Genomic DNA, 12143 nt, shown 5'->3' with positions numbered 1-12143 from the left:
AACTCTAGATGCCAGTTACTAACGCCGTCCATACTTTATCTCAGAGCCCACCACCTCCTCCTCCTGCTGTTACTGCTGCCGCCTGCCCAGTACCCAGTTGTAGATGCCAGTTAGCAGCTAGCAGATAGGAAAAAGCAGTCCCCTACACAGCCGTGTCTCCACTAGATACAGCTTCTACACTGTCCATATAGGTGATGGTCTCAACCACTAATGCCGTCCTTTCTTCGTCTCAGGGCCCACCGCCTCCTTCTTCCAGTACCCAGCTCTAGATGACAGTCAACAATGCCATCCACACTTCTCAGGGCCCACAGCCTCCTCCTTCTGCTGTTATTGATGCTGCCGCCTGCCCAGTACCCTACTCTAGATGCCAGTTACTAATGCGGTCCACACTTTGTCTCAGAGCCCACAGCCTCCTCCTCCTGCTGCTGACACCTGTCAGTTGTAACGTATAACAGAGCCGTGTAGCTGGCTAATTTTTTTACTGAAAGACCCCCCTCAGGGACCTCTACCTGTACTCTGAAGCCTGTGTATGGCTTGTAACGGAGCGGTGAAGCCTGGTGGCTAATTTTTGGACTGGAAGAACTGCCTTTTGACTCTCTCTGGCTCTACTTGGAGACCCATATAAAATCCGGCACGTTCCCTTGACCGCCCCATAAAATGTCCTTACCAACAACATAAAAAAGCCTTCCTTTTTTTTTTTTTCTTTTACTTGAACAGTGTTGTAGAGCTGAAGGAGTCTTGACATGTCTTTTTAAATGTATTTATAGGCTGTAGAAGCTCTACACAGTCCCAAAAAACAACCCATGAATCGATTTTTAAAGAATAGTAATTTCCTTCCTATGCCTAGACAATTCTGTGTTGTACATCTAAGGCCTACTACTGCCTTTGACTGCTTATAGATGTATAGTAGTGCCGGACAGGTATAAATCAAGATTAGTAAGTTTTAGGTTGCACTCCTTTTTAGGTGTAGGCTAGTGCAGAGACCGTGCTGTAGGAGGTCTTTTGTTCCCCAGGCTGCCCAACTTCTGATGATGGTAAGACAGTGATTATTACATGACCAGTATTGGGTAGTGAGGAGTATTTAAAAGAAATAATCATACACATAGATATTTTATTTGACATTATGTATGGTTTATAAAAACACTGTAAACCCAAAGTGTGTCAGACAGTATAGTCTCTCATGGTATGTCTTATCCTTTCACAAATGATGTTGCTGGTCTCCAGGCTCATTCTGTCTCATCAATATAATTATGTATATGAGATTTCCGGGAAAAGGATACAGTATTCTGAAAAAAAAGCCTTTGAAATATATAGAGGTATCAGGACCTCCTCCCCCCTGCTGGTGACCCCTTTAGTTATGTGATCCACAAATATATTTATATAGAGTAAATTAGGCCCTACTTCCTCTTGCTGGTGACCTCTCTAATAATAAACTGCAAAGATATATATACTTATATATATTATATATATATATATATATATATATATATATATATATATTTATTGGGAGGTCAGGGCATCCTTCCTCCTGCTGGTGACCCCTCTAGTGATTGTAACCCCATAATTCTATCTGTATAGGGGAATCAGGACCTCCTTGTCCCTGCTGGTGACCCCTCTAGTGATGGTGACCCCCAAATTCTATCTTTATAGAGGAATCATGATCTCTTTCCACCTGCTGGTGACCCCTCCAGTAATACACCTCACAGATCTATCTATATAAGAGATTAGGACTCCTGTCCACCTGCTGGTGACCCCTCTAGTGATACACACCACTATTGACTGGTATCTGTTTTAAATGGGCCCAGTTTATAACCACATTCTGAATTGTTTGCCACTAAAAAGCCTCTTGCCTTTCTAGGCTAACTTTGTAAAATTGTAAAGCGGGTTCCCCCACACCCCGGGCCAATACACAATTTATTATAAAGATCCACTGCCACACATGGTATCCATTAAATGTAAAACTTTTATTGGTAACACACAAAAGTCCTGAAGGGTAAGTACAACTTCCTCTGCAAAAGAAACAATATTTTTAATACTGACCATGAGGCATGATGGCCAATTCAGTTGGTTTATTCCTGCAAGCATTTTGTTCAATTTCACTAGAACATTTTTGTTTAAAGATAATCCTTTGCATGGTCTTTAAACCACGGCCCTTAGGTTTAGAAGAACTGATAACTGTGATTTTAAAAACTCATTTTCTTTTTCGCTAGTCTCAGTGCAGGGGGTCCTAAAAAAGACACTTCCCTTCACCACTAAAGGAAGGCTAAGGATGCTGCCAGCTTCTGGACAAATGATCTGTAGGTTAAGTTTTAAGAATTTTACTGTCCTAGTATGCCCTTCAGGTGCCTTCCTGGTACCCATTAAGCTTTGAACTGGTCTAAATCACATTACTAGTCATAAAACAATCCCAGTTTCTACATAATAGTTTTTTTAATTACTTTCTTCAAGGCTTCCTTTATTTCCTTGTTTCTTAGGCTATAGATAATAGGGTTTAACAAAGGAATCACCACGGTATAAGACAATGATAGAATTTTACCTGCATCCAGTGTTTGTTCACCACTTGGAAGAACGTAAATACCAATTAGAGCGCCATAAAACATTATCACCACACTGAGGTGAGAACTACATGTGGAGAAGGCCTTCTGCCTACCAGCCTTAGATTGGATTTTTAGGATGGAGAAAATAATGAAAACATAAGATATCACAATCATTAGAAATGGCATGACTACGAGTGGAGTGCTAAGTAAAGAAACTTCTAACTGAAGAAAATAGGTGTCAGAGCATGAAATTTCTAGTAAAGGATCCAGGTCACAAAAGAAATGGTCAATAATGTTTGATCTGCAGTACTCTAACCTAGATAATGATAAAGTATCAATCAGTATAGCAGAAAAGCTTAATATCCAAGAGACGATAACCAATTTTAAACAAAGCCATCTGTCCATTAAAACGGAATATCGCAGTGGGTTACAGATGGCCAAATATCGATCATAAGACATCACTGTGAGAAGAAGACACTCAGAGGTTTCTGATGCACCAAAAAAATAAAATTGGGTGATACAACCAGCAAAAGAAATTGTTCCAACATCATTTAATGAAACATAAAGTGTGTTGGGAATAATCACTGTGGTCAGTAGTATATCATTTGTAGACAGCTGTGTAAGAAAGAAGTACATTGGGGATTGCAGAGTCTTATTGTAGGACACCAAAACGATAATCATGAGGTTCCCCAAAAATATCATGCAGTAAATGACAAGGAAGATTAATGTAATAAGAATTTGAAGGTCTTTACTATTCTGAAATCCCAAGAGAATAAAATATGTAAATGTTGTTTGGGTCTTCTCTTTTCAATGGAAGAGAAATACATATATAATTAGAAAAAGAACAGGTTAGCTGTTGTATTTTATGAAATCCATAGTCAGATAGGTAGCCACATAAATTACGGTGCTCATCTATAGCAGTCTGCAAAAACCTCAATAAACCATACTATTTGATACTTGTAGTGCATATGGTCATGATCATATAAGGCACAGAGCAAAAACTGTTTGTACCTACACAAAAAGAAGCAAGAAAGTTGCAATACACTGTGCCTGATAAAGTTCTCTAAGACTGGAGAATAGACTATCATGGGTGAAACCAGAGGATCCAGCAAACCTGGAATGTATTCATTCAAAGATGGGAAAAGGTGGTTTTACCTTATTCCTAGAAATTTGTCGGTGGTTTTACCTTATTCTTAGAAATTTGCCGACCCCTTAATATTGTTGGTAATCATAAAAAACTTTGAGAAAAAATGGCTGTTTGTAGGCAAGTGTGCAACATGTAAATTTAATAAAGTTTAGTGCTTAGCTTTGCAGTAAAATCTAGACACAGTTCATCTACATAAATATGTATACTATAATAAAAAGTATCCACAAACATGTTTTGACATCAATAACCGTCTTGATGCATCAGCACTATACACAATGAACTTATTGCATTGTGATTTGAAAATGGTTCACATCAAATAAGCAAACACATATGGTGCATATGGTCAACGTACAAGGGAGATATTATAGAAACCCAATGCGTTTCGCCTACTGGCTTTTTCAGGGGAAGAAAAACATTACACAACATCAAAAAACACATTTATATGTTATAGGTAGCTATATTCAGTTTGTTAATAGTAGTAATTATGTAGTCTAATATATTCTAATTGATGGTTAAAGATGGTTTAATGTCAGACCTGCTAGGGGTGTCAGAGGGTACTGTGAGAATAATGTTTTTTTCATAAATCAATTACAATAGAGTAAATAAAAAAAAATAAAAAAAAAAAAAACACCTTTTTCTCTCAGAATCAATTAGCTTGTAATGTAGGAAATTGATTTTCCAAATAGAAAAATTCATTGCAATAAAAGGTACTTTGAAACATTGTGACAGGGAACAAAACTGTCAAGCATTTTGCTTTTAAAGGAGGTCATAGTGTTACTAAGTTTTTAGAAGAAGTTCACCACCTATTTTAATGGATGACTGTAATAGAAAACCAAACAATCATACATTTTATATAGAATTATTTATATTAAAATAAATTGGGTTACCCCATACCCAAAAGCAAGAATTTATTGGCAGCAATAGGCCTGATTTATTAAAGCCTGGGGCTTTCCAACCTTCATGGCTGGGGAAGAAATACTACTATGGGAGAACCTGGGCTCAGAAAACCTAGAATGGATTTCTAAATATTAATTGTTATCAGTTGGCAAATGTTTATGTTTTCAATCCTGATATAAATAAGTTTAAGGTTTGCTTGATCACCCAGGTTCTCCCTTGAAAGTCTATTTTCTCTAGTCTTGGAGAACTTTAATAAACGTGGTCCAATATAATACACATACAGCCACAGTAGTTATGGGCCCAATATATGAAGATAAAACACAATCACTTTTGTTACATTTATTTAAATGTGTTGCTTGTGTAAACCCCTTGTCTATTACTACAATCTATCTGAAATACTAAATGATCACAACCCATCTGTACATCCACAATATGATTACGGTATAAGGTTTTTACACCTGGAATATCAACACCTCCTGTTTGTAATTTGTACTCAATAAGTGGTTGTATATAATAATAAATAATAAAAATAATTAAAATAATAATAATAATTAAAATAATAATAAACAGGATATCTAACTATAAATGTATGATTGTGTATTTCTATTGTTTACCTTTAAAAGGCAATTATGTTTTAACGTCATATATTGCGTGAAGATTACATTTTTGGGGTATAGGTAAACCCAATTATTTGTATTTAATACATTCTATTTACCATTTGATGGGAGAATGAATCATTTATAAAAAGACCAATACAGATAACGTCTTGTACTTTCATATCTGATTAGTATGCATTAACATAATATGTTTAATGGCCCGTTACATCTTCATTGCTTACATTTAAAGTTCCATTCCTTTCAGTCTCCACAAATTCTTTATTCAGACCCTGGGGGTCCAGCGATGTTCTGTTCATCTTCTAATCCTATTAAAAGTAAGTTATTGCATAGAATAGACCTAAAAGACTAAACTGAAAAAAAATGAAACATATTACCCTTTAACAAAAGTCATAGACAAAAGATATACATGGTAAAGAAACAGGATATGTGACTCTTAATTATAAAATGGATGACAGGTTGTGCCCCTTTATATAGTTTTCAGGATTTATCTTCCAAATGTAACTAATGCAACCTCTGCAGGTAACCTCTGTTAGGTCCACTGAGAGCTCTGCTATTCTTTCTGGTATTTTATAATTATGAATCCATTGAGGGAAATGAAGAAATAAAAAATAAATAGAAAATCAGTTAAAGAAAAATGCATTTTGTATAGTTTGATTGGTTTGGGGTAAAGTAGGTAAGGATCAGACTATGTGTTTGTTGCTGTATGTGTCCCCATTAGGAAGGATCGCCCATTTCTTTTTTTTTTCCTGGTCACCACTGTTAGGAGAACATGAAAGAAAAAGTAAAATTATACTTTTTCATGACATTTAAGATTATCTGTATTCATCTTCATTAGGTTATGGTAAACCTAAAAGTTTTCTTTTCAGTACATTTTCCACCCCCCAATAACTTAGTAAGGGGGTTCAAAACCATTTCACTAACAACAATTATGAGACCAATTAAAGTATATGTTTTATTCCACACTTTATTTGTAGGGATTAAAAACAATATCATGTACATACAACCACACTATAAATACATTAAATTTGTAATGATCTTTCATTCATTGTTACTCAACATGTTTCACTTCACTTTAATTGCTTTATCAGGAGGAACATTTGCTGAAGAGTCTACAATGAGACCTTTGTATTAGATCAAGGATAACAAACACTTTACAGAATTTATCCGACATCAATCCTCCACATGTGTACCTTGTATTAGTATGCTATTTATTGTTCAATTTGATCACAGTATTTCAAACAACATCAGTGTCAGGATGTTCAAAACTTTGTAAGTGCACCCTTAATTTTAATAAAAGGCCCATGGTAAATTTACCATTTGTTGTATCAGTTAAAAAAAAAATAAACTAATGACTTTGCTGAAAATCTTATGGACTCATTAATTCCTGTACTAACTTGTACTGTATCTATATCATTCATTAAGTTTGCAGCTATCTCTGAGGACTACGGTCATTTCTAAGACCTGGTAATGCACAATATACAAAAGTTCTTCAAAAAGTTTCCACACTTTTTTTTTTATAATTCTATTTATTAAGAATTCCAAAACAAATGACATCAGTTTTCTACATAGTCACCTTCCTTTGTAATGCGTCCTTTCATTTTTCCGCCTTCCATTTTTCCCAGCATCGTATTAAATTTTTAATGCCATCATCAAAAAAAATGTTTTTGGTTGGAAGCATGGCCACTGATGCACCACTGCTTTCACATCATTATCACATGAAAATCTTCTCTCCTAAAGCAGTCTAAAATGTTGAAATCAGAGAGTGCTAAATTAGGTTCTATAATAATTATAACTGCTATAAAATAGGTTGGGTGGCCTATAATGTCTTCCTTTAATTCTCTGAGGGTTCCCAATGTGTGGGCACACATGCAGAGATGAATTTGTGCTCCTGGCACACTTTCTGCCCACAAAAAGTGTATGACAGACCACTGTTCCTCTTCGGTGCAATTGATTGTTTCGCAGCCATCTTCACCACAGCATGGCAATACCGATACTAAACTGCAAGGTCAGCCGGCTTACCAAACCGACTAGTTACATGACACTCAGACAACCGATTACTACTCCTCCCATCCTCACCATTTCCCACAGCCTCTATTCCTTTATAAATTCCTTCAACAGTGAAGTCCTTCAGGGTCTCCATGAATTGTATCAGCTCTCAAACTTGTGTTGTATGCAGACACCAATGGGCTTTTGGAGTTCAGCTTGTATCTCAGTGAAAGTTGTATTTGGAATTTGTTTTCCATTCTTGGAAACATTCTGCCCATTTTAGGGTTTATATTTCATCCAAGAAGGTTTTTTTCATGGTATCATGATTAGGATAGTGGACCCGCTGTGTCACCAGCCCACTTGGCAGGGACGTGTTAGACATTGCATGCATACAGTTACAGAACAGGACAGTACGTAGAAAATGAAATGTGAACCCAAGTCAGGATTTCTTCATTTATTCAGTCTAGTACTTTTTAAGAGCTAAATAAAGATCCCAAAGTTATTGTATCAGAGAGCCCAACCCGGGAGCAGTTCTGCATTAAAGTCCATCACTCTTTGCAGGGTGGCAAATACAAGCAAGCTCTTTAGATTCTGTAGCCCAGTTCATGGGTAAACATTTGTAACTCTGGTATTACATATCATTACCAAGCACAAGCAGGATAATAGGAACAAAACCAAATGCCAATGCATATGCATTTAATGAACTCCAATTATCCTGTAATTATTTCATTTTTGGCTGAAGCTTGGAACAGAATTTGCAATGGTTATGTAAACTACGTTTAAACGCTTCCTTTATATCTTTATTTCTAAGACTGTAAATGAAAGGATTTAAGCATGGTATAACCACCGTGTACAGCAAAGCCAATGTTTTAGTGATTACTTGCGAATGCTCTTCATTTGGAACCACATACATGATAATTAAAGTTCCATAATACATTGACACAACGGTTAGATGGGAGCTGCAGGTGGAAAACGATTTCCATCTCCCTGAAATTGATGATATCTTTGATATGGTTAAAACAATAAACATATAGGAAATTACTATCACAAAGAAGGGCAAGATGATCACAGGAATGGACAACAAGGTACCTTCCAACTGAACTACGGAGACATCTGAACAAGAAAGTTCCATCAATGGATTGAAATCACAGAAAAAGCCATTTATGGTATTCGGCCCACAGAATTGTAGTTGGCTTAAGTCAAGTGTTAAAATGAATGCTACAGAGCAACTCAAAAGCCAAGAAAACAAAACCAATTTCATGCAATGCCCATGATTCATAATGGAGATATAATGAAGAGGAGAGCAGATGGCTAGATAGCGGTCATAGGACATCACTGTCAGAAGAAGACATTCAGAAGTTACAGATAAAGCAAAAAAATAATACTGAGTGATGCAGCCAGAAAGAGATATGGAAGCTTGTTTATAGAGAACAACATTAAGCATGTTAGGGGAAATATCTGTGGTCAAAATTAAATCAGTTACAGAGAGTTGGGTGAGAAAGAAGTACATGGGGGATTGGAGGATCTTACTGTAGATTACCAGATTTATGATCAGGAGGTTTCCACATATTGTAGCAATATATATCATTAGAAGAAATGTGAAGAGCAGCAGATTAAATGTGTTTATATTATTGAGTCCCAGAAAGATAATTGTGGTGACATTGTACTTATAGACAACCTGTGAATAATATAAAATTTAAATTATTAATAAAAAAAAAGCATAGTAAATTATCATCATTTTAAAATTCAACATTAAAATAATTTGTATAAAAAAATTGAGGCCGGCTAACCTATTCCTTGCTGTTACACTACTACCGTAACAGCATGGGTATGTCACGTAGGGCAAAACTAATATATTGTTGTATAAGTATAAATGAAAGGTTTTTGTATGCTGGGATCATATACTGCATTTATCTATCTAACTCAAGTTTGAATTTGTACATGGCTACTTTATTTCGGTTTATGTTTTCTCAAGGATAATGATACTTTGTACATAATGTTATCTTCTTTATTGTGAAAAAACTCAACAAACTATTTGTAAAAAAAAAAAAAAAAAGTAAAAAGTTTTAAACAGGAGTTGTTTTGGCTAAAGTATTAAAGTATATGTGTATATGTATATATTTATGTACATACATACACACACACACACACACACACAACCAATCCCATCATGACAAACATTTTACAAATGATACCAATTTTTACAAATGAGGTTTTCTTAAGGTTCCACCACAGCATTTTATTTGGGTTGAGGTCTGGGCTCGGAGCAGGGTCCTCTCCTCCTGCTGTGTCACTGTCTGTATCTGTGTCATTTGCAACCCCTATTTAATGTACATCGCTGCGTAATATGACCTGCTTTATAAATACTGTTTTTTGGTATTTTTTTAGTAATCATAGTAATAATAATAGAATCACTAATTTAAAATGAAAAGGAAAAATAATTAAACAGGAAGTAATGCAGTCACCACATCTAAGGATTGGTAAACTGCAACAGAATATATTTTTTGTTCTTGGGTTTAGACAAGCTTCATCTTCCATTCATCTGTTGGGGTTTATTGATAAAGTTATACTACAGACATTCACCAAACATTCTCTGATGGAGAAACAATGACTGCCCTTCAAATCACATCTGGAAGATTCTCCAGTTGGTGAATATTAGATTCACTATGTTATATATATATATATATATATATATATATATATATACCACACAGTGTAATAAACTCAATGATGATGAAAATAAAAAGAAATGAGAAAATAAAAAAGTTCAAACTTACATTTTCAATTTTTGTTTGATGAAGACTTTCCATAGGGAATGAAAATGTTACCAAAAAAAAAAAAAAACTGAACTCCTACAGTATTGAAAATATAACTACATTTTTATATAAAGCTTTATAAATTAGAAATCTTAATATAAATATAATTATAAGACATATATATGTTTTCTATCGTTGTATATTTGCATATGCCCAAGAATGATGCAAAAATGAACTGAAAATTTAATGAGAGAGGGAAATAAAATAAAATGATTACAAGAAATAAAATAACATATATTTCTCTTGCAGTAATAGTGGATAGCATTGCAGATTTTCTCTGTCAATGGTAGAATCATTATACAAGCCTGTTCTTTAAATATGAAATCCTTTAAAGGTGATTATACATACAGTGTATCCCTATAGAGAATTTATTGGCTCTGTAGAGGGAAAATCAGACTGATTCGTTATATGCAGGCAATTATATAATAAAAATTACTTTATAAAGCTTGGAGTAAAGTTAAATTGCATTTAAATTATTATGAGCAAAGTACAGGAGAGTTTCTCAACCAAAAGTTCCTCCAGAAGTTGTAAGGAATTACTTAAACAAACAATAAGTAATTGTATCTCTTAGGTCAGTTTAAGCGACACCAATGATTTTTTTTAGCTATCTGTAAGGGTGACATTCTTCCCAATGGCCAATCCTACCCAATAACCACCATGCTAATATACTGGGAGCTGAGGATATAGTAATTGAAGCTGGGGTTCCCTAAATAACAGAATTTTTGTTGTTGAAAAGGTCAAGAAACACTGCTGTACAGGATAATTAGGACCCCTCTTGTTTATTTGATGATCTGATCTCCAGCTTTAAAATAAGCAAAAATATTTGTAAAAGTAACCTTCTAAAATAAAAAATGACCCAATCATATTATTCAAAGACTCAACATATTCTTTCATTCTTTACATGGACATTTGTAAGCCATCTACACTTGTTTGACAAACTTTGGGATATATGGGACCCCACACTTTACATTCTCATTGGGCCTCCTTAATTGACATTGTGGTTAATTTACTAAAGGAGTTCAGACAGTCTGAGTAAATTATTAGTGAAGGTGATGAAAATTCACATTGCATATTCAAAAGCATGCAGAAAATGTGAAAGAACAACACAAATTATGCCTATACAATTTTTGATGGCTGAAATCAGCAGACTGGGAACTATCCAGCGCAGAGTTATCATTTACTTAAACTCCTTTAGAATATCCATGTATTGTTAATTACCGGTGTATATTGCAATCTGTATGGTATAACTTCTATAAACTTATTTATGGGTATATCATAAATATAAGCAATTGAATTGTATGATGTTAAGGCTTAAAAGTTTTATTTGTCGATTTGCTTTAAAACTTTAAACAAGATAAGAAATAGGTAAAAAAACAAAGTTCTGAACTTGGTCACTTAGGGCAACATGACAATGTCTCTACAAAGCTCATCCCAGCTTACATCAGTTCTGTTGCTCTGATATGGCCATCATGAAATCCCAGCTTTTCCATGTATTGGGGGGAATGTGGGACCCCTTCCAGTGGGCTCAGAGCTATTGGCCAAGTGACATCAATAACCCTGTATTGGATTTATCCCTGTAATACTAGACAGCTAAAAAGATCCCAGGTGTCATAGTTCTAGCTTTACCAATTGGCATTGAACCCGGAACTACCAAGGAACTATTAGATGGGAGGTCAGGCAGCCAAAGCTAAATTAACCCCTAACAATCAATGGATTCCACACAATCGCTGCCTTAGGGAAACCCATTAGTTAGTTAATTGGTGATGGGCTAACAGACAGAGGTGGATGGTTAGACAAGTTTAAATAAAAAATGGGTTTCAAGGTTGTTTTAAATGTGTTGAAAGTGGAAGCAAGCTGAACAGGATGAAGAAAGGAGTTCCAGAAAGTGGGGACAGCCCTAGAGAATTCTTGAAGTCGTGCATAGGAAGAGGCTATGAGTGATAAAGTTACTTGTAGGTCATTGGTGGAGCAGAAAGGGTGGCTAGGGGAATGTTTGTGTATTAGTTCATAAAAAGTAGATGAGACAAGAGCTGTGGAGTTGAAGAGGAAGCGAGTGTACTAAGATTTCAGGATGTGGTGAAAAAGAGGGTAAAAGAATAACTAGTGGTTTTAAATGCAGAGGAAAGATTAGGAGGAGGAGAGG

The 12143-nt window shown here is 35.3% G+C and overlaps 2 protein-coding genes across 2 annotated transcripts; both read right to left on the bottom strand.

The window, feature by feature from the left end:
• Positions 1–2414: 2414 nt before the first annotated feature.
• Positions 2415–7338, bottom strand: LOC140324932 (olfactory receptor 1500-like). Its single transcript, XM_072403049.1, has 2 exons — positions 7218–7338; positions 2415–3340 (listed from the first exon to the last, which is right to left on the bottom strand). The coding sequence occupies exons 1-2, from the start codon at positions 7336–7338 to the stop codon at positions 2415–2417; spliced, it is 1047 nt and encodes a 348-aa protein (XP_072259150.1).
• Positions 7339–7905: 567 nt separating this feature from the next.
• LOC140324930 (olfactory receptor 11L1-like) lies at positions 7906–8517 on the bottom strand. Its single transcript, XM_072403048.1, has one exon. The coding sequence runs from the start codon at positions 8515–8517 to the stop codon at positions 7906–7908; it is 612 nt and encodes a 203-aa protein (XP_072259149.1).
• Positions 8518–12143: the final 3626 nt, after the last annotated feature.

The sequence above is a fragment of the Pyxicephalus adspersus genome, chromosome 2 (assembly GCF_032062135.1).
Source record: "Pyxicephalus adspersus chromosome 2, UCB_Pads_2.0, whole genome shotgun sequence".
Classification (NCBI taxonomy): Eukaryota; Metazoa; Chordata; class Amphibia; order Anura; family Pyxicephalidae; genus Pyxicephalus; species Pyxicephalus adspersus.
The sequence above is the reverse complement of the archived record's forward strand: the minus strand, read 5'-3'. Positions and strand labels throughout refer to the sequence as shown.